The following is a 27,648-nucleotide window of genomic DNA, read 5'->3' on the forward strand; positions in this document are numbered from 1 at the left end:
CCATTTTTACTTTTTTTTTACTTAATTATTATGTTTTATTATTTTTTAAAGTTTTATTTATTTTTATTATTTTTTACTTTTTATCCATTTTTATTTTTTTCATTTGTATTTTATTTTTTTATTTTCACTTAACTTTATTGCTATCACACAGGAGCTAACAATCCCCTGTGCGATAGCATTTGGAGGTAACAGGTTCTCTTTATTGAACCTGTCACTTCCAATACAGGAGTTTGAGCACAGTTCTTTGCTGGCTCTCCTGTGGCAGCTGAGATGGGAAGGCTGGGAGTGCAGCTCTCCAGTCCAAGTGTGTACACGAAGCAGAACAGAGAACGGACGTTCTCCACTCTGCTCCCTGCTCTCCATCCTGAACTACTTTGCCATGGTGGGTCCCCCAGAAGAGCGGGGGATCCCGAAAGCCATGGTGGGGAGGGAAGTGGCCAGCAAGGACAGAGGCGTCCGGAGGTGAGGGCGGACCATGAAGGGTGGGCGGCGGGGGGAACCCTGCAGGCATATTACAAGTGATCTCGGCGGTATTGCCGCTAAACGAGCATCGGCTTACCCGCTCTACATTTAGCCCTGCTTGGCCGAAGCAGGGCTAAGTGTAGAGAAATAATGCTTGCAAATGGCGAGTGCTTATTGATCAGCGGGGTCACCTAGGCAAGAATTGCTTTTCATTGGTCAGCATGGTCAGGTGACTGTGCTGACAAATGAGCGATTGCCATTTGACAGTCAGAAGCGCTTCTTTGTATACAGTAAGTAGAACTTCTTAGCAAGAAGCACCTCTCATAGCCAGGGTGGTCAGGTGACCACTCTGACCAATGAGCACTCACCATTTGCAAGTATTATTCTATATACATACAAGGTTATTCACAAAAGGGTGAAGAGTTTGGAGAAGGCAGGAGAAGTGAACAATCTAGGCCAAAATCGCTGATTTGGAAACATTCTCCAATTGCGTTCCCTTTACAGTTCAGCTATGTTGTCCTAGATAGTTCACTTCTCCTGCCGTCTCCAAACTCTTCACGCTTCCGTGAATAATTCTGAAGGTATGGGGCCGCAAGACCATGTACAGTGTATGGAACGTACACACAGGCTGCCGTTGGGGGGGGCGAGGGGGTCCACTGCGTTTCCCCCAAAGGTTTGACTGCCTGGGGGGCCAGAGGGAACCAATTTGTGTGGTAAATTTCAGTTCCCCAAATTTTCTGGGAAACTGGAATTATCCTTTTATCCTTTAAATCAATATATAACTTAAAGTGACACTAAACTCAGGAATTAAATCTTAAAAATGCATTCAAGAGCCTTAACTACTAACAAAAATGTATTTTATTTGTGCATCACTCAGCTGTAGATCCTCAAATCATCTCTGAATTGGTACTTATACTCTCCTTCCTTCTGGAGGGGGGCTACTTTTGTTCTCCATGGTCTCTGTGTGTGTTGTAAAGTAGTAGCCAACACTGCAAGCTCACTCCCGTGATGGACTACAATCTCATGTTTCTTTTACTAATTTGTATGGGGATTCTAGTACGTCAGAGGAGTGAGCTTGGAGCGGTGATTACTTTACAACATACACAGAGGCCATGGGGAACAAAAGTAGCCACCCTCTAGAAGGAAGGACAGCGTCAGCACAAACTCAGAGATGATTTGAGGATCTACAGCCGAGTGATTCACAAGTAATCTACATTTTTATAATAGTTAAGGTACTTGAATGCATCTTGAATTGACCTCCTGAGTTTAGTGTCACTTTAATTCATTGTTTTGATTTTTTTTTGCCTGACATTCAGCATTAAAAGAATGGATCAGATTAATTTCCCTTATATCATTAGTCTTCTTTATATGCAGTAAATATATTGGAAAACGTTATCTGTGGTGTTCCATCACTTAGACAGAGTCCTGCAGAGTCAGATCAGGCAAAGGTCCAATATTTCCTGTCAGCTACTCGATCCGTGTAAAATTAATTGCAGCTCAGCTAACAAACAGCTACAGAGCTCATCAATCAAGCTGTAATATATCTGAATGTCTGAGAGCAAGACATTGGGAGAGAGGTAATGACACTTATCCAGCTCCTTACTTTGAATTTTCTAATGTGAAATTCAGTAGGATGGAGGAGGTGGAAAACCCCAATCAGTGGCGTAACAACCGGGGGGGGCGGCCGGTGTGTCTGCTCCGGGTGTTAAGCTGAGGGGGGGCGCCGGACGGAGCCCCCCCGGTTATTATGCCACTGCGGGATTTGGCGGGTCTCTGTTGCTGTGGTCCGGTCAGACTCGGACTCTCTCCGTGGCCGCCCGTGCGTATGTGCGGCCGCGCCGCCTGTAGTGTCACTCCTCACGCAGGCAGCAGGCTCCTCCCACAGTCATGTCCAATAGCCACAACAGGAAGTAGAAGGAAATCCCTATAAAGTGAAGGAAATCCCTGGTGGTCAGCAGGGTCACTAGACCTAGTGCCATCTATTCCTCTTCTGATAACAACCCAAAATAAACCTGAAAGGGATTCTAATCCCCTCTCCACTCTATCCAAAACTTTAACAAAAAAGCTATATACAGTTATATCTTTGATTGTAGCAATAGTAGTTCTTCATTGCACATTATTTGACAGACACTCTGTAGTTGGGGGGGGGGGCAGAAGAATGCACTGTAATTCATTCCAACTAATAATTCGCCTTTTATCACTGTAGAGCACTAAAAGCAATGAGCAAGATGAGTGTGAACTGGTTACCATATTAAAGTGCAAGCCAAAGCTGTTTTTTTTCTTCTAGTTTTGGATAGAGTGAAGAGGGATTTCCGTGCACTTTAAAGGGATTTCCGCGCACTTCCTGTTCTGGCTATCAGAAAGGAACTGAAGGGAAATCTCCCCATTTGGACACAGATGGCAAAAAAAGCTGACAGGGGTTATAACTCAAGTAATTGCACTAAAAATAATGCATTTAAGACTCTGTCCTTCCAAAATCAATATTTCTGTTTAATATTGGGGGACTGAGTGATTCTTTTTCTTCAGTCTACGTGATTGCATGGCAAGCATTAGGCTCATAACACACTAGGGATCCTGTTGCTAGAGAAGACAGAAAGAAAATGACTCCCCTGTTTTTATGGTGTTGCTCTCTAGCTGGTTAGAACAGCGACGCATTGGTCCCTCATTGTCTAAAACTTTCAGAATCTCCATTGCCACCTATTTCTATGGTATGGATCCCCAATTAGCTGGAGCAGTGGGACATTATTCTGTGATTTGTATACCCTCTCTAGCATCCGTTTTGCTGGAGAGTTGTTGTCAGTACTAGTGTTACATGCGCCTTAGGCTCTGTTCACACCTAGGCAAGTTGACGCTCAAAGCTAAGCGCGACCAAAGGCTCAAGACAAGGAATAATATTTGCTAGTCTTGACTCCGATAAATCACTCAAGACAAGGAACCCCATTCATTTCTTAAGATCCCTGTTTACACCTGAGCCTTTTGTCACACAAAGTTTCCCACTGAAGTCTATGGGACCAGAAAGCTCTGAAATCTGCCAAAAAGTAGCTTGTGTACTTTTTTCAGCAACATGCATTTTTCTGCTTGCGACAAAACTCTCAGGTGTGAACAAGACTTGAGTGTTTTGTCATGCTTAGCTCTGTGCGAAAAATGCCTAGGTGTAAAAGTGGTGTTCCTGATTCATGATATGGTTGCAGTCTTGGAAGTGGTCATGGGCTTCAAATTCATGTTTCTTGTGGATAGTTTTGCCCCCACTTATAGAGTTATGCGTTAAGAAGTTAGTTCAAGTAGCTAATGTCCCTTTAAAAACAAGCAGTGGGAAAAGAATGTAAATGTTGTATTGTACACATATTGTACACTGCTCTATACTACTCTATGCAGTACAGTAAATGACTGGGACAATAGGATGCTGTAGTATACTGTATATCGCACTGAAGGCTATACACTGTGTCTCTAATATAGGTGACCATCACATGATAATAAAATATTGTTGCAAGGTCGTGCACTGTGAAAACATTGGATGGCCTTGTGAACTTTGATGATTTATAAATATCCCAAAATGTAAGTCATGCATGTTCATAGCAAATCATGGCAATGTGCAAAGTGCACTTTTATCAATTTTAATAAAGGCAATCTTCAGCCTCCCTGTTGTATATTCCATGTATTTTATACTGTGGAGGAGATAACAGGAAGACCAAAACTCGGGGTGCGAGTCCCCAGAGACATAAAAAGCCAGTGCATGATACATTGGTACACTGTTTCCGGTACATAGAATTAAAACATTTATTTGTAATAAGGAAGTAGCTTGATTTATACTTATATCAACTGAGTCACATGGTTTTTTTAAAAAGATAAATACTGAATACACAGACATCACAAAATGCATTCCTTAAATGTAGCAACAATTAAAAGCTAATGACAACATCCTGGAAGAGAGAATTAAGATAGTCGTTCTGGAATTGTCCAATTACACCTGCTTGTAGTGCTGCTGGATGATTTGAATGTCAAGTACAGGAAACATCCAGCAGAGATTAAATATGTCTAGATAAATCACAAATAAAGTTAACCTTTAATACAGCTGACTGTTGATGTTTTATATGTCTCTGCAATGATAAGTTGTCAAGGTATCTAACATCGTAATATGCAGCCAAGGGCATGGACTAAGTATCTGTTATTATATCTAGTGCACATATTTCTGGAAATAGTGATTAAGGAACTGTTTTTTTAACATTTCAGAGCATGAAATGACTTCCAAGTTAGCTTGTGTTATAGCAAAAACATTGGTTAACAAAAACTAATTAAACAGGCTGAAATCGAAGTCCCTTCATTTTATATAGGATGTGTGCGGAGACAAATACAGTAGGAAAAGGTCACCCAGTGAAGTCTTTAAGGAGAACCTGAAAAGTTAATTTTAACTCTTGAGATTTAGGAGGTCAAGTGGCTTCTTTGTTAGATTTATAGTTAACAAAAATTGTCTTTTGACTAGAAAAAAAAAATTGCCAGTGTTGGCAAATAGAAATGTTGTGCTTGCCTTTGTGCTAGCAGGAGAGAAATACTACATGTAGAACCACAGTATTCAGAAAACTACACAGTGGTCAAAAAATAAAAAGCATTGTGGCAATATACTATAGTGACATTACTCTTTTGCTAGTGGGGACTGAATAATTAGCACTTAAAGTGATATTAAAGCCACATTTATTTTTATTTCTCCTTTAAGAATACCCTCATTTGCTGGAGGATGTTGCTTTTTTTATTTTAAAAGTACTTCATTCCTTGTTTTCTAGTGGGTCCCCGCCATGCCCTTCCCCCTGCACGGGTGCCACCATCGTTCTAATGGAGGCACCCGTGCATGCTCGTGCTCGCAGCGGCATAGACACACACAGCCCTGTGGCAGGCCACGCCCCTTACCTCTGTGATTGATGGCAGAAGGAGCCTATGGTTCCACTGCCATCAGTATCCTCCCCCACAACCCTGAAGTTCGCTGTACGGAGGATCACCTCGGGACTGGCGGGGACGAGCGCAGCTGACAGGTAAGTGTGGGGGGGACTGGGGTAGAAAAAAGGTGCTGGGCTGTTTTTACCCTAATGCAGTGAATGCATTAAGGTAAAAAAACGCCCAGACCTTAATACTACTTTAAATATTGTGGTTGAGGAAATTAAGTTTGCTGAGCTATCTGGCTAAGTGGATGGGAAGACTGATGTGAGATTTCTCCATTCAAGACAAACAAAAGGGCCAAAGAGGAAGTTGAAATCAGCATAAGCCCTCAGTGTCAGAGTAGATATAAATATCATGTTTACCTATATATGTAGTCATCCATGGACTATAACAGTATTTGGATTATCTAAACCACATGGGGCCCTATCCTCTACTTCTTTCCCTGAGGGGAGTTAAACCTCTAGGCTTAGTTGTACATGCAGAGGGTTTTGTTGACCTCTCTCTTCAGTAGACATCATTAGAAGCCCCCCATTTGTGGGAACATGCAAAGGCTCAATAAATACATGTGTAATTACACCATCAAGCTTAGCCTGATGATGTCACCATGCAGTAAATCTTAGCTATATGTTTGCTGACACTCTTTCTGAGCCCCTACTAGCAGAAAGAATAATTTTTAATTCAGTTAACATGAAGACATACGATATAAACCTTCCATTAATATATTTTCCTATACATTCAGTCCCTATAATTTAGTGTTTGTACGCGTTCCAATAAGATGTTCTGGAAAAGAACTAATAATTTTCCAAGGTTGACAATATACAACTTAAGTTATAGTGTCTATAGGATAATATTTTACTCATATTTAAATAACAGTAGTAGGGTATTTCTGAAACCCTGTTATTACAAGATACAATTCTATACATTATGTTCAATCAATGACAATATAAAAATAAACTAAAACACAAATGTATCAATAGTCAGGAGAGAAAACAGCATTGGCTATCTGCCAGGATTTTCAGATTTGCTTGAGCAGTGATGACCATGATGATGATTGTGCTAATACGTCCGATGATTCATTTGGCTGTAACTGTAACAGCTTGCAGGAGTTCTGTACCCAAATCTTCTGTCGCTATAGCACTTTCACTGAAAGGTCTCAATAATGTGTTCCTTTGTATGTATTTACATGAGGACAAGTTCTCGTGTTTCAGGTAGTCGAAGAGATATAAGGCCACCACCTACAAGGGCTGTGGATGCAAGGAGAATCGGAACGACTTTTGTTATGCCAACAAAAGAAGCAAAGATGGAGTTTCCAAATATAGCAGCCAGCTTGCACAGACCATTCAAGATGCCAAATGCTGTTGCTCTGTTGAAGAATTAAAAAATATAAATATGCAGATCAGCTCAGTACTTACCAGTACAATTCAGGATTTTATGAAAGCACACATATTTCTATCTACATTAGTTGGATGTAATTTGTTGTTTTACTTATCTATTACATGTATACATAGACAATATAGTTCATATTGTATTAACTTCTTCTATAATATAATAAATATATACTGTATATTTGTGTCTGTGTATAGTCCAGTGGAAGAGGAACTAATGGGTCTTGTAATGAAGTACCATAAATAAATGCATTAGCTCATGTTTTGACAAGGCACTGCTTGTCTTTCTCTTGAAATAAATGGATTGGTCTACATTTTGACAGGGTACTGCTGGTCTTTCTCTTGAGAATAATACATTTATTTATGTTGCTTCATTACAAGACCCATGAGTTCCCCTTCCACTGGGCCATTTCAATCTATTTGCCTTGAGTGCACCTGGACAGCTTTTACTCTTATCTGAGTGCAGTGCCCACCATTGGATAAATATTCCTCATAGTGTGGAGATTAGTCGTGCTGTATCAGTAATATAGTTCTCTTGGAACCAATGACAATTAGATAAGGTAAGCCACCACTCCAAGCTCACTCCCATGATAGACTACAATCTCATGTTTAGTTTAATAATGATTGTAGTCCATCACAGGATCGAGCTTGGAGTGGTGTCTACTTTACAACACACACATAAACCATGGAAAACAAAAGTATCCACCCTCCAGAAGGAAGGACAGTGTCAGCACCAATTCAGAGATGATTTGACGATCTATAGCTGAGTCATATACAAATAAGATACATTTTTGTTAATAGTTAAAGTACTTGAATGCATTTTGTAAGATTTAACTCCTGAGATTAGTGTCACTTTAAAGTAAAATACCAGGCAAACAGCTAAATTGTAACACACGTAGTCTGTCACAGGACTTTACTATGTTTTACCAGTTGTGTGTTTCATACACCTTTAAACTAGAAGATGAATCCATTGTATCTTGGTTCAGATTTGCAGCTGCCTATTGCTGAACTATGAGAGTGATGATGCCAATTTATTGTCCAATGAAGAACCAGGAGACTACAAAGCTGGACTGCAATCTAGGGTTTTTATGTCCCTGGCTGTGCAATGTGACAGTGTTAAATGAATGATGTTGTGAAATGGTCGCCTCTAGGGCACTTTTTTAAGTCAAAATGTTTTTAGGCTATTTCAAATGTTGATGAAATCACTTACAATAGATGATACTTCTAAATGTGTAAAAGTATTACTTTCCTGCAGAAACAACTGTTCCCCTGATCACTGGCCCTGATATCCTATGGAGCAACTCTTGCTTGTGTGAGTAAGCTTTGTGTGTCTCCACAAACATTCAGACAAAGCAAGGCAAGCCATTCCCCTGCTCCCTGTTCCCCTCTCCTCCCTCCTCCAAGCTAAGGCCCCATGCACACCTAGGCAAGAACACGCATTACTTTTGTGCGGGTTTGTTTTTTTCATGTTTGCTCATGACTCCATTGATTTAAATGCGGTTCTGAATGCGTGGCAAACAGACAAAAGAAGTGCATGTAGCAAAATTTGCGACATGAGTTCTTTGGGGGTTTTTATCCACGTCTGTGTGCGTTTTAACGCGTGCAAATGTGGAGGAAAACCATATGTCTTCCTGGATGTGTTTGGGGTGCCATTATTAATGATGGCACAGTAAGCACAATTCTTTTATTTTGCGTATTTCGCTAACACACAGCAAACCCGGCATTTTTTCCCCGTGTTTGAAGCACATTAAGGAAACGCTCAGGTGTGAACGGAGACTAATAGATGGCTGACTACGGGAGACAGTACTGTCCTTCGTGATCTTGTACTGGACAGATAGTTCAGGGCAGCTAAGAGAGTTGGAGCTAAATTTTTGGAAACATGATGACAGAAAGTATTTGGGCAAACATGTAAAGAAATATTTTGCTAGGCAATGTATATTTGTCTGATCGGGATTCATTATTGGAAAAAAAGCTTGAGAGTTCAATACTACTTTAAAGAACAAAAATGGATTCCCTTTGAACTCCTTTTTATTGCATTTTACCATATATGCTGTATTCAAATAATACAGCTGCTGAAGTCAGCTGAAGTCTAGTAAATGGCAATAACTTCAGATGACCAGAAAGCCAATTTTTAACATTTTTAAGCCAATAATGCATTAAAGTTGCCACATTAAAACTATAATAATTGCTTTCTAAATAAAACCTGGAAAATACCGGACTTGCAGCAAGAATAAAATAGGAAAATGATTTACCGAACAGGCAATACCTTTTATTTGTGGGATAGAGCTCTACAGTGATAACATCCAAGGCATTCCACGCTGCTATACTGGTTCCACAGAACAGGCACTGCCAGCCAATCATCGCAGACTCGCTGTTACCAAAGAACAGGAAGAAGCAGCAAACTGCTGAGATGAGCATGGAGCCAGCTGCATGGAAGATCAAAACATAAAGCCAACTGATAAATATATTAGTTAATAAAAACAAAAGATAAAATACATATTACGAAATACTGTAACAGATAATTACAAGAAACAATAGCAACACTGCAACAGAAATGTCTGAAAAATATTTTGCTAGGGCTAATGGTTTAGGCCCCTTTTACACAGCTCGATCAGGAGGGGATTCATGCATGGGTCCCCTGCTGATCAGAACGGTTGTCACCATTGTGATGCCCTTGTCTGTCCTGTTTTTTCCTCCAGTCTATGACTAACTCCTATTGCATAGTCTTTGACCATTTCCCGTTGCATATTTTCAGTCTCTGACAGTTTTCTGTAGCATTATTCACTGAATAGTATGCGTCCACACTTGAGGCCTACTTATCAAGAAAGTTGACCACTATTCCTCCACACCAATATTTGGTAGCATACAACATCTACAAGCATTCAGCACTGTTTGGATCTACTGAACTTTAAAGTGTATGTAAAGGCAATGTTTTATTTTTTGGCTTTTTATTGATGTCTGTGTAATTTTCCCCGGGAACATTCACTCCTCTCTTTGTGTTGGTGACCACTGTCATTGAGGTAGAAACTGATGAGTTGTCACCTGACCTAAAAGTGAGGGAAGAAGCCTCCAACTGGGACTCATGTTCCTATGGTAACCCTTTTTAAAGTGAATTGAATTCTATTGAATTTAGAAATATTTCCTCTCATTTCCTGTTTTGTTTCAAGATCAAGAAGAGAAACAAATCTTCCTGAGGGACACGGGGGACATAAAAATAACCAGATAGGGGTTTGAACTGTTCCTTACTCTATATAAAACTAAAGACGTGTTGGCTTTACAAGTTAATGTTCACCTACAATTCTAGACACCTCTAACCTACAAAAAAATAAAAGCCTAAACCCTTCCAGTGTTTCAGCAGTTGTATTGTTTCTAATTTGCTGCAGACTGCCTGGGAACAGGCTCTCTGTAGCAGAGAATGAGAACTGAGAATCTCTCTGGTCCTGTATATCTTCAGTTGGAGTTGCTGAACCTGATATTATGCCCCCCTTGTGGAGCAGATCGGGGATGGGAGAGTGTACAACATCCAGTCCAAAAGCGGATCATGTTATCCCTATTTATCTTTATTTAGAGAAAGTTACTCTTTAACAGTACAGCAAATCAAAGCAGGCCACACGTGTAGATGAGGCTGCCAGATATTTATCAATTTCAGCTGTGGCTGTCATACTCTACAACACGTTTTTGGAGATGACCAAATCTGACATATACATGAGATTTAGTGGAGAACAGTTTAGCCCCTTAGGTTTCAGAAGTGAGCTTGAAAATTGTGCAATGAGCTAGCCACGTGTTGTCTGGTTCAAAAGCAGTAAGAACGAAATATCAATGTTGATTGGAAGTGAGTTCACCCTCCAGAAATCATCGGGACAGCAGATTTTACGAAGAGCAGCTGTGTTATATAGTCCTCTCTCCAGAGCACTAAAAGAAGAAAGCTTCATGCACTGCCATGCAGTACTCTCAACTAACTACTATGGACAACAGATTTTGACGCTGAATATGAACTAGATAACATAAATAACATCAACTCTGCATACTCACCAATCATTCTTATCCTTCCAATTTTATCCATAAGGAGGGCTGAGATAATATTTCCAGGTAATACAGATAAACTTCCAAGAAAACTGACCAGATAAATAAGAAAATCATTATCTTCCTCAAAGTCAATGTCGCAATCCTCTTTGTGATTGGAGAAAGTATTGTTTATTAAGGTGCAGTCCGTGAACCTGTGCTCATAGAGATCTGGAGGATCACAAAACAATAATAAAAGTTATTACATTAAAACAAAACAAAAAAGTAAGAGACATGGCCGCTTTATTTGAACCTTTATTAGTTACTAACATTTCCGAAATTCACTGTGTATATCTTATGAATATGTAAGTGCATGTCTGTATTGGTAAATACAAAGATGTGCATTGTTGTGGTGTCACTGAGTGCCAAAATGCGCATATTTGTAGTATTGGCAAGTGCGTGCCACTGTAGTATTGGCAGCAGGTGCAAAAGTGTGCATCGTTGCACTATTGATCAGTGCAAAATGACATGTTGGTGCAGTATCACAGAGTTCAGAAGTGTATGCTGACACAGTATCGGCAAGTGTCGGTGTGGTGTTGGTAAATGAAAAAGTGCACATCGTTGTAAAATTGACGATTGCAGAAAAGTGCATTTTTGCTGTTTTGGCAAGTGCAAAAGTGTGTGTAGCTGCATTGACGGCTAGTGCAGAAATGCATGGATGTGTAGAGTTGGCATGTGCCGAACGGCTCATCATTGTGGTGTTGGTGATTGCAAACGTGCACTTCCCTGCATTACTGGAGAGTGAAAATGTGCACATTGGCGTTAGAAAGTTCAGAATTGTGTCCGTGACTGCAGAAGTGAGCACCGCTTTGGTGTTGGCGAGTGCAGAAATGCGTGGATGTTCGGTGTTAGGGAATTCAGAAGTGCATGTAATTTTGGTGAGGCAAATTTAACTAGGAATTTGATGTTGTGGGAGCAAAAGTAAGCACTGATATGGTGTAGTCAAGTGCAAATGTGCCTGCTTCATTGCAGTATTGGTGAGTTGAAAGGGTGCATCGGTGTAGTGCCAGTGGGTGCAGAAGTATTCGCTGGTGCAATGTCGGCAAGTGCAAATGTGCCTGTAGCTGCGGTGTCAGCTAGTGTGTGGATGTGCACTGTTAGAGAATGCAGAAGTACATGTGATTGCTGAGTGGTGCTGAGTGCAAAAATGCATGTCATTGTAGTGTTAGTCAATGCAAAAGTGTGCATCACTAAGGTGTTGGTGAGTCCAGAAGTGTGTGTTGGTGCAATGTCAGCAAATGCATTCGTGCACATCAGTGCACTGTTGGCAAGTGCACAAAAGCATGTCATTGGTGAGCGCAGACCTGTGTTTAGGTGCAGTCTCAAGTAGTACAGTGATGTATCGACGTGCGAAGTTGGCAAATGCAAAAAATGCTTGGAGATGTGGTGCCAATGAGTGCAGAAGTGTACGGAGCAGCATTGCAAAGCATTGCAAGTGCAAAGTTCCACATTGCTGCAAGCGAGTGCAAAATTGGGCATACAGTAGGTGCATAGCGATCATCAACAAATGTGCGCAAAGTGTGTTGTTAGCAAGTGAAATGTGCAGCATTTGAGTGTCGATTAAGGCAGAGCGCGACAAGGTGTAGCAAGCCTGGTCCTGCTTGTCAGGTGCGGTTGTGGTAAGCTGGCTCCTGCGCAAAGGTGTAGTGATGGAGGAAAGAGTGCTACAAAAAGTTTAACTTAAGCCAGATGGCTCAATTCCCTTAACATTTGGCAAAACACTCATCTCTAGAATGTAGATGAAAGTTTTGCTAAATGTTAATGTGCACTGAAACATTTGGCTTGATTACACTGTTGGGAAAACGGTTTATCCTGTTATACATCAGAACAATATTTTTACCTTTATCATCAGATCTAGTGATAATTCCATAATTTTCATGTACCTTAGCTTGAATTAAAGTGGTGTTACTAAAGTATTGCACTGCACCTGTACTTTGTGAGCAGGGTAATGGGCCCTATTGTGAAGGAGATGTAGAACCAATTGGCATTTTACATAAATCAAGAAAAGATGACGCAGTGATTGTTTTATTTTTATGTAAGATTTCTTCCCACTTCAGTGAACCATGTTTTCTATTTTTCCTCCATTTCATTGTCTATTGCCTGTGTTGTCCCCTGACATACATCATGGTTCCATCCTCTGTGTCACTGCTGAGTTCAGTAATTAAGTAGGGGTTGGATGGAACCACAGCAAGCGGCAGGGTACACAGGCATCTGACACTCCTGGAAGAGTTGCATGCTAAAGACACTATTGGAGGCTGCAGCACTAGAACAGACAAGGGGTAGGAGACACAAACCGCTGAAGAGGTGAGTATATTATCTCTTCTCTGCCATGAACCTTAATCTGGACATTTTTAATAGCTGACAAGGTGACTTTAAAATAAAACATTATCCAAACTGTTAAGCACACATGCATGTAAACTGTTTTAACTGCCAAAATATTTGTTATCTGTTTAGCTGCTCTTGTGATTCACACATTCTTACCATACTACATAGTCAAGAATGTCACAGAACTAAGCTCTACGTCACCCCATTGCTCACTATACTATAAATAAGCATCATGGCCAATGCTGAGTTTCCCCTGTTCCCGAGTTCCTCCTGTAATCTTCCCAATACCTCATACCCCGGCTCCCATTGTCTGACAAGATATTAGATGGAAAGCATTGTACAATGCCTTACAGACTGATTAGTTTACAACGCATGGCCTCCCACTCCTAGTCTGGTTTCTTCTGTGCTGGGGTTCGTAGGAAGATAATACAAGGAAAGATTTCAGACAGTAGTTCAGCAGTATTTAATGATTTTTTAAATGACTAAATAACTAGTTGCTTTTTAATATTTGCCTGGAGTTCCATCTTAATAACAGCTTGTGTACAATTGCACATTTATTAGATTGGCTCAGAAAAAAACGTAGAGGGGGATATGATACAAATTAAGGTAACTCAAACAATATCTGTATCTGATTCAGACTAATGTCCTAAGGAAAAAAAACATGCCGTCTTGCCTGTGTTATGGAAGTAAGAGAATTTTATAGTGCAGTTCTTAAAGATCGTTCCAGCTGAGGTGACATCTTCAAAGTAGCACTCATCAAAAACACAGTCCTCAAATGTGACATATTTCAGTTTCATCTTGTAGAACCTAATTTGCAAAAGTAAGAAAAAGGCACAAAGAAAATAAAGGGGTTATATATACAGGTGAAACTCGAATAATTAGAATATCGTGCAAAGGTCATTTATTTCACTAATGCAACTTAAAAGGTGAAACTAATATATGAGATAGACTCATTACATGCAAAGCAAGATAATTCAAGCCGTGATTTGTCATAATTGTGATGATTATGGCTTACAGCTCATGAAAACCCCAAGAACCCCAAATCCACAACCTCAAAAAAGTAGATTATTACATGCAATCAATAAAACAAGGATTGTACATGGAACAATATAGGAACGAGAATGTAGATGCAGAGTTTTTACTTCACTCTGACCCTTCCTGTTGCATACTTGTCCAGATCAGTTAAATACTTAAGGCAGACAGCTAGAATTTTCAAAAGTAGGCCAACACTGGGAGACCCCTTTGTTATTTTACAATAGGGCTAGAAGTCTACATGATCATGCGGTATATCTGACAGGTCTGAAAATATTCTCGCTTAGTGCCACTAGATGTCAGTATGATAAAAGAAATCCACAAACTGGCAACTTGTATTTAGAATGTAATATACTGATATAAAGCTTGATCTAATTTTTTGTAGAAGCCATCTTAATGGTACATCTAATGCAACAAATCCCTTAGGATACTAGCAAAAGAAGCCCCCTACGCATATTAGATGAGGTTTTTTTTTTTATCACGGGAGATTTAAGCCCCATTACTTTTACATTTGTCTTAAAGAAGGCACTTCCTGTTCGAAAATATCTTTATTAACCTCCATTAATTAGTATAATGCAAGTAATTAAAATTGCTAATATACTTTATTTGCATTACATTTCTCTCTTTCAGTCAGTGCAGAGAATAGATTATGTAGTGTTAGGCAGGACAGGAGTTCTTGGGTTACTATTGCTGATTTCTCCCTCTGAAAAAAGAACTTTATTGGCTGTAATGCTAATCCAATGGCTTCAGTTATTTCTGAGGGCTTGTTCACGCTATGTCCTGACCAAATCTGGATCAGATCTGCAAACGCGGTGCAGTGCGTTTTTGACACGTTCCAGTGTTTTGTTTTGTTTTACGTAAAATGGGCTTTCAGGTGCAGTACAGTGTGTTCCAATGCGTTTGTATGTGTTTCTATGCATTTACATGCATTTTGCTGCATTCCAGACCAGAAAAAAATAGTGCATGCAGCATTTTTTTCTCTGCACCAGAACGGAGTGCACTGGTGTGAACAGAGCCCAGAAATATCATGGGAATACATTACGATGCATTTTAGGTGGGAAAAAAAACGTTCTGGTCCGCACATAGTGTGAACATTGGTTGGTTAGGACCTGCACAGTGTCCAAAAGCTCCAAAAAGTAACAGTAGTTGCAAGAACACAACCGGGCATTAAATAAAAAAACAGATGTTGTGGGGCCGCCAGCGGCTTAGCAACCAATGAAGTTGTGTGGCTTAGCCACCAGTCAATCAGTGATGCTGTGTGAGGGGCATAGCATCATTGGTTGCTAGGACACAGAGAGAGGCTAAACAGGCGGGCAAAATTGGAACCTACACAGAGCTACCTTTCTTTGTTCGTCACTGTCAAAAAGAGCAGCAGGATAGTAAATGGAAGGTAACATTGTGCAGCTGGAGGGAGTCCACAATAAAGTAAACCTGTTTCTTTGCCCTGCATGCACAAAACAAGGTTTCAATTTAAGGGAGAAGTATTGGGAGAGTAAAATATACTCTGACACTGCAGCTTTCACATGTCGGATCTAAAGATCGAGAGCTAAGCAATCATGAATCACTGATTATTCCTCTCACAGTCTCCTCCCAGCAGAGAGTGGTGAATTTCAGTCACTGCTCCCCACAGGGATTCCCCCTCCCCTCTCTGATCCTCCAGCATTCACTAGGGGGACAGACAGGGGAGGGGGCGGGCACAGCTGGCTCTGGATCTAGAGAGATCAATCAGGCATTGGGGTGTATTCCAACAATATTGGCTGTGCACTGTCAGGATATAGTGGGCAGTGTCCCCAGGGCCGGAATTACTCTCTCTGCTGCCTCAATGCCAGCTTCCTCAATGCACCCCCCTGTATGCAGGCTGCATACAAGTGATCTAGAGGACATTGCCAAGATCACTTGTACAAATCAAGCGGCGGCTTCCCCGATGTACATTTAGCCCTGCTAGCCCAAAGCAGGGCTAAATGTAGAAGACAACTACCCGCTCAGCACCCAGAACTGCATGCCCTGGGCGTCAGGAAATAGGAATTCCACACCCCAGCTGCCCCTCTACTCCCTGCTGCCCCAAGGCCGGGCCTTGGTTGGGCTTATGGGAAATCCGGCCCTGAGTGTCCTGCTATCTGCTGAGATTAGGTCAAAAAAAGAACTAAAGCCAAAAGAAAGTTTAGCTTTAGTTCTCTTTTTAGCCACCTCTGTATGATGTAAAAATATCATTGTTGGTAAATACTTAAAGTATCTAACACCAAAAATGTTAAAGTAGGAAAAGTTTAGAACCTGTGTTAGGTGTTTTTTTTATTGTCTGTCTCCTCACTGGTGAAATTCTCCATTTCTAATTGTTCTAGTAACCACTGTCACCAGGAATGAAAATTTGATCTGGTGATATCTGTCTAAGAGGTGATTTTCCTTATATTTCTTATCATTTCCTGGTGTGTCTACAGGACAGGAAATTAACATAATTTCCCCAAAAGGACACAAACAGCAAACAGCAAGCTGATCTGAGTTTTAACAATTCCTTACTCTATGCAAAACAAAACATAATGTTCAGCTACAGATATACTTTAAAGTCCAAGTCTTATCATCTTCAGCTTTTTGCCCAATACCTCAAAGTTTAAAATAACTTACTTATCATTGTAGTATGTTCCATCTATGTGTACTTGGTTTTCAAGTGTGAAATTGAACACAAAATTCTTTACATGTTCGTCTTCAAATCTTTTCACTCTGCCTGCATAGGCTTCTTCTTGTAGGTAGCGGATTGTGTCTGGAAACCAGACTGTAAGCCCATAGTAGCTGCAGTGGACAACAGAGTAGAAGTGATAATCTACATAAGACTTGAGAATACAACAATACCATACAATAACATAGAAGTAATAATACATACCTTAATGACATGGTGAACCAAACTACAGCCAGAAATATGGTGTTCTTTCTATACTGTCCAGAAAAGCAATACAACATGTTTTCCCATACCTAAAGTAAAGTAAGGGCACCAACATTAAAATATAGTATGGATTTTTATATAGTATAGTTGCCATTGTGTCCTTAATGAATACATACAGGGTATTCACAAAAGGGTGAAGAGTTTGGAGAAGGCAGGAGAAGTGAACAATCTAGGCCAAAATAGCTGATTTGGAAAAATTCTCCAATTCAACTCACTTTCCAGTTCAACTATGTTGTCCTACATTGTTCACTTATTCTGCCTCCTCCAAACACTTCCCCCCTTTTGGTTTTCCAAGGGCCATATTTAGACATCATGCTGATCTAGGCATAATTTTTGTTTTATCTCTTGTGTCTTGTGCTTATTTTTGTTAAATTACTGCTTAAATGGGTTATGCGTTATATAAAGAACTACAATCCAACTGTAGTGTCAACTACACAAGAGAAAGAAGAGATGGGTTCATGTTTCCTGAACTTGAAAAAGCCTTCTGACTCCTCTAAACATGCACCCTCCTTCCCTTACAGCTTTCATGATTAATTTAACCACAAATGTCCGGAGATGCCCAGAAGAAAAAGACAAAATACGGGACATTTTATCACAATCTGTAAAGTTTGTGGCTTGGTGCTTCCCCTCTAAACCTGCCACCCTACACAGGTCCTTGGTTGCCATTATGGTAAACACTGCTCGGGTTTTCACATAATAATTTCTTCTATATCACTCCAATATTAAGTCTTAATAGCACGTTCCGTCGCTACCGGACCTTGTCTAGGGCAACATCTAGTGACTAAACGCACAAGGCCGAGTCGGCAGTTGGAGATCGGGACGTTGAGTGTGCAGCGTTTGGTATGCTAGTTTCTCGGCTTCTTTCTGCCGTGATAAGGTAATTGCATTACGGCATAATATGATAGTTTGGTTGAGGACGTTTGGAGTATAAGGCACATGTTTTTTTATCTTTATGTGAGTAGTTTTTAATAAAGTCTTGTTGCTTTTTAAACGTGTTCATATGGTTGTCTTCACTTCTATTTAAGACATCCGCTGTGTGAAATTGCTGTTTAACCCTTGGAGGGAAGAGAGAAGATCCATCAGGTTAAACCCTTGTGGCGAAGGGAGAAGACTCCATCAAAGACAGCCGAGAATATTCGCTGTGTGGATCTAAAAAGTGGTTTAAGACCTATCTCTGGGTCAAATTTTAAGGTAAATGTTTCACTTTGAGGGGGCACACGAAGATCCAATACTGGGAGTGGAATAAGATTTGGTCTGCACATTACAAAATTGTATGTTTTCACATTCTATTTGCACTTGTTCATGTTTTTATAGACTTTATAATATTGGACATTCTTTTCCACCAGTGTGTATTTTCACATTAATAATGACCTTTTTTCACTGAATGAATGTTTACACGAGTTGTAATATTTGGATGTAAATATTTTAGTGACATTTCTTATATTGCTGTGGATATCACTTGGGAACATACTCACGTGTGATATATTATAAGCACGGCACATATATCAATATATTGTCACAAGATAACATTTAGTTATTTCAGTGCTTGCAGCTGTTGAGGTTTATTTATTGGAGCATTTTGAAAACTCAAGCAGCAATGGCAGCCCCTATATTTCTCTCATAATAGGTTAACTTTAAAGAAAGATTTCCAATTAAAAATAAACAAGAAGACACAGTCCCAGAAACAATTCTTTAGTCTTAGTAGCTTCCACAATCTAAAAAATATGGTTTAAACTTAACTGAGTCATTTTTATGCACAGGATTTTCATTAGTTGCATTTTATGCCAAAAACAAAAATCAGGCCCCTGCTCTTCACTGTTTTACAAATGTGTGGTTTGTGGTGCAAACAACATTTCATATAACTGTGATAGACAGCAAATAGAACCTAATTAAAATTAATTTCTGATCTTTCATTTAAACAAAGTTCACGGGTGAATACTTACAACCAATTTCTAATATTTGATTAAAACAGGAGTCTCAGGTGAATACCTTTTCAAATATATGTGGAAGCCATGTATTACAATCAAGGTGTCTCCATATTTGGTTTAATAGTAAGCCATATACCAGAGCAGTTATAAGGACTTTGAGTGTAGACCATATAATACATCCTTACATATGCAATTCTTTTGCGGTATCGGTCACAGTTTGTCATGGCCTGCTTTGCAGAGAATGCAATATAAGTACTCAGAAGAGAAAAGATAAAAACTATACTTAGCAACATACTTGTTTCACAACAGTCATGAGCCTCACAATCCAGCGCTGAAACCATGTCCCAGTTGAACTTTGAATTTCAATAAATTCATCTAGTTGTTTTGGTGTCTTAATATTGGAGACCTGGTAAATCCAAAATAAAGTTTGATAAATGAGTTTGTCATCATGTGTTCAAGTATGTGGATATTTCTTCATATTTCTAGAGTTGATCACACAAACTGAGTTTGAAATATATAAGCAGCTTTTTATTAGCCATTTCCCACTACTGCGCATAGGAAGGAATTGAAACTGGATGTAGAATGCGCATACAGCAAAGTCTTTCCCATCGCTTTCTAAGAAGAAAGTAAAGACTGTTGATGACCTCCCTGACACTGGCCTGTGATTACTTTAACAATTTAAATAGTTCAAATATAGAAAGGTCAACAGTGGACCTAGCCTTGGTACACTCAGTTCTCTCAAGCTGCTGGACTTGGGCCTGGAGGTGAATGAGGGGCAAAGCTGCAGTGGGGGAGATTATTAAGGTGCTCATGCCATTTCAGTGTATTGTTCTTTAATAGGCCACGGTGAGGAATGCAAATATTCGTATATTTTCTGCTCATATACAAATCCTTTGGCCCTCTTTGGCTTAAGCATGTGTTGTGCAGACAGTTCCGGTGTGACCCTTATAAACCTTCCCCAGTTGCTGAGAGGACTACTGGTGACCAGGTTTCCAGGCCCCTTAGACATGGTGTAGAACATTATGGAGGCAGTTCCGAAAATGTTGATCGCACAAGAACACAGCTAAATTGCCCCTCTGTGATTCCTCCATTCATCGTAAGTCACATCTCATGCTTGTTGGGGCCTCAATACTTATACTAGGAACCCAAAGCTAAATGTAAGCCTGCGTCTATAATTTTAATAAATAAATAAAAAATCAATGCAAGTGTAGGCTTTGTGCAAAGTCAATCACAATCAACTAATCCACATAAATAAATAATACAAATATTACAATATACTTCAAAATATTCAGTGCAACTGTGCAAAATATTCAGTGCATTCTGTGCTAGACCGATATATTCTCATAACAAATGCCCCAATTCATTAGCTTAAATCAGAATATAAAAATCAAATGTCATAGTGTCCCTTCTAGGTAAGTCCAAATCCTATTTTCGTGTATTAAACTCCCCACCCTCAATTCCTTCCACAGTGTTTGTTCTTTGGAGTAGTGTTTTTCCAATCACCTTCATGTTGATCCACCTCTGCGCAGTTACCAGTTACCAATTAACCCTTGCATTGTGGGGGTAGCCCCACTGCAAGGGTTAATTTTTCTAAAACCTGAAGTTCTTGTTTAACATCCAGATTTTCAATGCAATGGATTTGTCAAACTGTTTTTTCAACTCATCTTCCTGTTGCTGTATGGATATAAATCGTCAAATGTGCAGGAAGATTCATACAGCCACTGCCTCTGCCATTAATTATTTACAGGCTACATAACACCTGTAATTATCAGGAGCATAAACAGATGCATGTATGGTCCTCTGTGGCTGTGTGAATGAGCCCTAAAAGCAAACCTCAACACAGACCAGAGACAAAACAATAGAGGCAATAATGATTGGCTACCAGCATCTTAAAGAGAGTAATAAGAAAGACCTAATCAATATCTTTTCCCCAGTGTTCTGTATAGAGCAGTTAGAGTGCCATGAACACCTGGGATTCCTATGGGACAGTCCAGGGACAGGAGACAGATGTAAATCACCACCCACTTCTATAGGTCATGTGTCCACCTTGTTAAGGGTTTGTATTGATGGGAAAATGCAGCATGCTTCCAGATGGATTCAGCCTGCATTTGGGATCAGTTTAAAATGCTGCTATGAACATTCCTAGCTCATTTACATGTGCATTTTACTGGCATATGACCATATTCACATCAAACTGCATCAACCTGCTTTAAGCTGCTTTTGCATTTCAAATGAAGATTAGTCCGTGTCAACATGAAATGCTTACCGTAAAAACTTTTTCTGGTTCTCCTTTTGCTCTCATATTAGTGTCATGAATCTTCTTTAGTATCATCCAAGCTTCATCATGTTTACCTGCCTGTGCAAGAATGCAAAGAAAATTAATACAGAAGAAGTGGGAGAAGATGTCGGCACCGGCAAGGGAGCTCATCGTTGAAGGGGAGGTGAGCATTAAAAGGTTTAGTTTTCCTTTAAGTAACAAAGTGTAAACTTCCAACAGTCTAGTATAATCAGGCCAATGAATGGCGATTTGTAATTGGTTTGTACTGTACCTTGTTCTGCTTGTATATTAAACAAAGCTCTGTAAAGGTATAAAAATGTCTGGCACTCTCTTTGAACACTAGAAGAAAAAGTGGCAGCTATGCAAATAGGACACATACTGTATACATACTGCCAAAAAATTGGACTGCCAATGATTTTACCTAACTTTATAACTGACACTTCATTTCTTCTCGTAGTAATTCTGTAACTTTTATTCAGATACATCAATAAATATTCCTTGGTGGACTGGGTATAAATAGGCAGTTAAAATGACACTAAACTTAAAAAGTTAAATCTTAGAAATTCTTTCAATTCCCTAACTATTAACAAAAATTACTTGACTGTAGATCCTCAAATGATCTCTGAATTGGTGCTGACACTGTCCTTCCTTCTGGAGGATGGCTACTTTTGCTCCCCGCAGTTCCTGTGTGTTGTAAAGTAGCCACCGCTCCAAGCTCGCTCCTGTGGTGGACTACAATCTCATGCTTAGTTTACTAATTTGTATTGAAATTGTAGGATATATTGGGAGTAGGCTTAGACTTTACAACACACACAGGGACATGGTTTAAAATTCCTTCAGTACACTTTGGAAACTAAAAAATTTTCCTAACTGATTCAAGCTTTACTATTCTTTGCTATAGATTCTAATACAATCTAATACATATCCAATACAAAAAAAAATATTTGTAGGGTATTTTATACAATGATAGAAAATGTTACCTCCAGTAAGAAGCGAGGACTTTCCGGCATGAACTTTAGGGCAATAATAGAGGCTAAGCAGGGCAGGACACATACAACCACAAACACTCTCCAGCTATGGAAATGATAGCGAGTTCCCATACTGAAGCCCCATCCTGAAAAAAGGGATATGAGGATAAATTATATTTTCGTAGCATTACTTGTGTGGTTACTTAAAGTATAACTGCAAAACTGCAAGATTTTTTTTAAATCTTGGACAGCATGGGGAGGGTTTAGAACCGCTGTTTTATTTTGTCTGTGTCTCTACTGGGGAGATTCACTCTTTATAATTGAAATTAATTAGGCTAAATCCAGCATTTCTAGTTGCCACCAGAACAGCAGTAGGGGGGAAATCTTCCAAAGGGTACACCTGTTTTAACCATTCCTTTCGAAGTGAAAAAAAAATAGGTTTTTGGCTTCTCATATACTGTAACGTAAGGTGTATGTAAACCCAAATCAATTTTTCAGTATGTACCATGACTCGTTATATACAGTACAGTTTTCTTAAGCAATATCAACTATATTTTATAGCTTCTTACTTGGAGTTCCTGCCAATAACAACACATCCTGTTTCAGGCTCATGCGCATGCCTTCAGTTGGCTGCTGGGTACCTATAAGGTCTGCAGAAGGCATGCAATAGGCAAGCCAATGACCAGCTGAAGGAGTGTGCACAACTGGCTGATAGCAGTGCTTGTAAGTGCAAGACGACAGCTTAGTGCTGTCAGCCTGAAACAGCAATTGATGTTATTACAAAGATCTCCAAGCAAGAAACTTGGCAATAGATTTAGAAAAAATGCAGTGCTTAAGAAAACACAGTGAGGCTGGATACCAGACATACAGGAAAATAGATTTGGGGTTTACATACACTTTAAGAAGGCAAATGGTGAAATTAATATGATAATAACCTCTGTTCGTCCATCCCCTCCCCGTTCTATGGGACCGGGAGCGATGCAGATTGCATCACTTCCGGTCCCATAGCTATCAGTGCCGGGCTCCTGAAGCCCAGCTATAGTGTGATCTGCACTTCAATAGCTTATTTAGGAGTACAAAGGTGATACTAGGGGTCTTTTGGACCCCTAGCATCACCTTAAAGAGTACCTGTCATCACTATCTGCTATCACATGGGAGGCTTGTAATCCCCCCCTATGTGATAGCAATTAAAGTAAAAAAAAAACAGTTTTTAAAATTAACATTAAATAAAAGAAATATAAAAATAATGTAAAAACATTTTTTAAAGACCCCCGCCCCGCGAGCACGCGCATCTTCACGTAAACACGCGTCGGGTGCGGCCTACATATGAAAACGACGAACGCGCTACACATGTTGGGTATCGACGCTCACGGCGGAGTGAGAGCAATAATTCCAGGGCCAGAATTTTGGGGTATCTCTAAACTGATGACCTGTGGGGGCTTTTAAAGCGTCGTCTATGGACTTTTTGGGGTACTTAATTTTGTCGTCGTTTCACGGACGCATACAATTTTTACCTGGGCACGTTGGGTATCTATTTACTCGTTGTAACCTCCTCTGTTATATGTTATTAAATTGTGTTTTGAGGCATTTAAGTACATTTTTCACAAAATTTTTGTGGTTTGATAAGGAGTTGCGCTAATATCGTGCAACATAAAAATTTGCAACTGCCACCATTTTATTCTATAGGGTCTTGGCTTTCAGAAAATATACAATGTTTGGGGGTTTTAAGTAATTTTCAGGCTAAAATGTGGAATATAACATGGGTACAAAAAATGAAAAAAAGGCCTCAGTCATGAAGGGGTTTAATCTATCACTTATACAAGTCAAGTTATCTACCAATTGTCGTATATAATTTACTGCAGACAGTGATATCCAACAAAACAGACCTCATTCTAAATTACCCTTCTATAAAGAAGATCTTTAGCACAAACTTCTTGTTAAAGTTTTCTGCAGCAGGTCCAAACTCCTGCTGACTAGCCATGGCTGAGACTATTTCCTTATTTAAAAATATGTAAAATATATGTAAATGATTTTCCTATTTGGACCAGTGGCATTAGTTAAGTGAGTAAAGAGGTAGAGGCACTAGCCCTAAGTTAATTTACCATAGTGTGGGATGATGCTCCAAGCCATTGCTGATGCATAGATCGCTCCAATCATCCAGAACATGCAAAGCCAGCTTAAGTGCTCCCCTCTCTTCTCACGAGCCAAGAATTCAGAGAAATAGGCAAACACAATGGGAAGGGAACCTCCAATACTGTGTAGGAGAAGTACATCATATGTTGAAACTTTTTGACTTTTTGTTGTTTGTAATAAAGAAGAAGTTTTTAAAAAGTTGCAAAACTAGATACATTAGAAATGTAAAACATGTCGTATGTGACAGCTGCTACCCATTGCTAACACACATGAAAAAGACACTCAGCAGTTTAACAGGAACAGATTTTTGGTAATAATACACTGGCATGTTTTTGTATATCTAATTTACCGTATAGGATTGTGAAGGTATTAGTGATTGATATCACATATTAAATCTGGTTTTACTGTGTTCCTGTTAAGTGGCCTGGTAAACACTAAGAAATTGCAGTTTTATTGGATTGTGCATCTCTAAAGGGTACAAGTCATGTACATACTGTATATTATCGGGCCCAATATTCAATGCATCCATTTACTAAGAATTGGTAATGTCATTATAACAAGAGTCTTTCAGTTATTTATAGGCAGGGTCATCCGTATAATGAGACAGCCTTAGGCTGTTCCTTCAGGCAAGGTGGCATCTCTTAAGGTCACATGGGGGTGGGGGCAGGCAGAGCATCATGTCTGCCAACCCCCACCTGGGACACTCTGGATGGCATCCTGCTCATCTCCTGCCAATCAGTGATAGGCTAGCAATGCCCCTCTTTATAAGCAAAGTATAAATGCAATAGCATTTTTAAACATAATTGCAAATCTTTATTTTACATTCACTTTTAACACAATTTATACTGTTATCATAGGGCCCCATACTTATATCTATACATAGACACAAGTATCTTAAGTTGTAATGAACTTCACTATGTAATTCCTCTTATCAGCTACTGTATCTAAAATCAATGTCCATGCAGTTACAGGACTTTTTCCAGGATAAAGTAAAATGTCATGCAAACACTATATCTAGTTGGTCAAGTGCTCAAAATCTATTTGTAACTCTAGACAATTGATTTCAACTCTGTGTCCTGACCACTGTCAAAGAAGCAACAAAAAGCCTTGACTTTAGAAATACTTTAAACACAAGAAACACCCTCTATCCAGAAAGATTATATGGAATATTTCTAGAGGTAAAATATCTAGACCATTACACCTAATTTTAATGAATAAGGGTCCATTCACAGCAATTGCACAGGGGCTGCGATGGCTGCTTGCAGTGCAGCCCCAATACAATACAAGACAAGGCAATCTGCCTGGTCATGGATGGGCACCATTCACACCACTGCACTGCGGTGGGAATGCAGTGGTGTGCGCTGAAAAAAGTACTTTTTTTTAGTGCAGCGGGAGGTTACAGGGAACAACCGCCTCGCACCCCGCTGTGCACGAAGAACTGCATGAATTGTCATTTGTGACATTTCAACAAAGTTCTAAAAAAAAAGTACACCAGGATCGGCACATCAGCACTGAATTGGGAACTGCACATTAGACACTACGCGTTTTGCGCAGAGGCTGATTTGCATGGACCCTAAATACTGGTAGATAACCTCCTTCCCTGTTTTGCATCATTTCATTTCAGTTATTCCAGCTGAAGGAGTAGTCTCCTATTGCTCCTGCCCAGATAGCGGCCAATGACTGTGTATGTGAAGGTCTGCTGCTGCTGATTTATAACAAATGCTTCAACACTTTGCATGTAGGACATGATATTACTGGCAAATACCATACCTGTACTCAATTGATTCCTAATATATCCATCCATTAATCTAGATATATCATTTGAGTATTAGTTATTAAAACATCAATGCAAAAACTTACCCAAATCCAGAAATAAGGCGGCAGAAAAGGAAGAATCCATAACCCTGGACGAAGGAGGACACAAATGAAAAGGTAGCATTGATGGTCAGTGAGATGAGGAGACATTTCTTCCTGCCCAGCTTATCTGCCAGTCCACCCCAGACAAATGCACCAAGCATCATTCCCAGGTATACTATTAAACCTGTCAAAGACATGAGAAGCAAATCACAACAAGAGGCACGGCAGGCATTGTTTATGTCAAAGATAAGGTCAGCTAAAGGTATTCACCTAAGGCTTCATTAGGGCCCCATAAATATTGTATCCGATATATATTATAGGCAGCATCCAGTATGAACCAAGCAAGGCTGCTGGTTTTCCTTTTAGTAGGAGACAGCATTCCTAACCTGGATGGAAATATCCACATTATTAACTTTCCCTCTGATAGTGATATGTGGATTAGCTTTTGCATCTAATGCCACTTGTAAAATATTGAAAATGCTAATGTTTTTATTGGGAAGGGGGGGACTGCTGTACTACCTGCAGCTGCCAGGCCATTCTGCCATGCAAAGCTCCAACACTTACAGGTAGTGCCGTGCCTAGCCACTAAGTCCAACCTCCACATATTCCTTTATGCCCATTATTATGATAGGCAGTCTCACCGCCCAATACCATCAGGAACTGCCAAAGCTTTGCCTGTCACAGTGTCCTGTAATTTTCCTACAACATGTAACTTTGAGAGGCTTCTCAGCCCCCAATTTTTTCAGAGATAGAATTCCTTTAAGACAAAAGGATCTTGGGTTGCAGAACACCTAGGGGCTTGGGATAGCAATTCTTTTATAGTCCCATCAATCCATTTTCAGTTACTTGCGAGGCTATTAACCAGTGAAAATCCCCTTTATTATTATATTCATTCCACCTATATGTTTTTGCAACACAACATTGCGAGATACCGGTATTTTCAGTGCAATTTACTCTCACTTTTATTCAAGTTTCTTAGGGTCAAAATGTGGCAAAGATAACAACTATTGTAGACACGTGCATTCAGATTCGGACGAACCTGCAAATCGACTAACGTTGGCTGATTTGGCGGTTTGTCCGAATCCAAAATAATGAGTTTATTATATGCCCGAATATACGAAAACTATATTCAGGCATACATAAATTTGTTTTCAGAACGCACCAGTGGTGCCGTCACGCACTGAATGAACGGTGGCCATATGGGCCGCCGGGTCGTTGCATGCGCGCCGCCATTTTGGTATTAATATAAGACAAAAATCTAATAAGCAATGCAATGAACTTAAAATGTACTGCTGATAAACAGTAAAGCCGGGTATACATGCATCAGATTTTTGCTGTTTCTTGAGGAACCAGA

At 39.8% G+C, this 27,648-nt stretch overlaps 1 protein-coding gene across 1 annotated transcript in view; it reads right to left on the reverse strand.

Annotated features, from left to right (window-relative positions):
* Positions 1-6,124: 6,124 nt before the first annotated feature.
* SV2B (synaptic vesicle glycoprotein 2B) overlaps positions 6,125-27,648 on the reverse strand; it is a 70,596-nt gene continuing 49,072 nt past the window's right edge. Inside the window, exons 3-13 of the mRNA XM_018567561.1 lie at positions 26,298-26,478; positions 24,407-24,558; positions 22,317-22,450; positions 21,325-21,414; positions 19,354-19,464; positions 17,071-17,159; positions 16,815-16,979; positions 13,837-13,970; positions 10,809-11,009; positions 9,043-9,202; positions 6,125-6,754 (exon numbers count right to left, since the gene is read on the reverse strand). Coding sequence (XP_018423063.1) covers positions 6,571-6,754; positions 9,043-9,202; positions 10,809-11,009; positions 13,837-13,970; positions 16,815-16,979; positions 17,071-17,159; positions 19,354-19,464; positions 21,325-21,414; positions 22,317-22,450; positions 24,407-24,558; positions 26,298-26,478 — 1,601 coding nt within the window. The 3' untranslated portion in view covers positions 6,125-6,570. The remainder of the gene's footprint in view (positions 6,755-9,042; positions 9,203-10,808; positions 11,010-13,836; positions 13,971-16,814; positions 16,980-17,070; positions 17,160-19,353; positions 19,465-21,324; positions 21,415-22,316; positions 22,451-24,406; positions 24,559-26,297; positions 26,479-27,648) is intronic.

This window comes from Nanorana parkeri, unplaced genomic scaffold, assembly GCF_000935625.1.
Source record: "Nanorana parkeri isolate BGI_ZX_2015 unplaced genomic scaffold, ASM93562v1 scaffold1062, whole genome shotgun sequence".
NCBI classification, from domain to species: Eukaryota; Metazoa; Chordata; class Amphibia; order Anura; family Dicroglossidae; genus Nanorana; species Nanorana parkeri.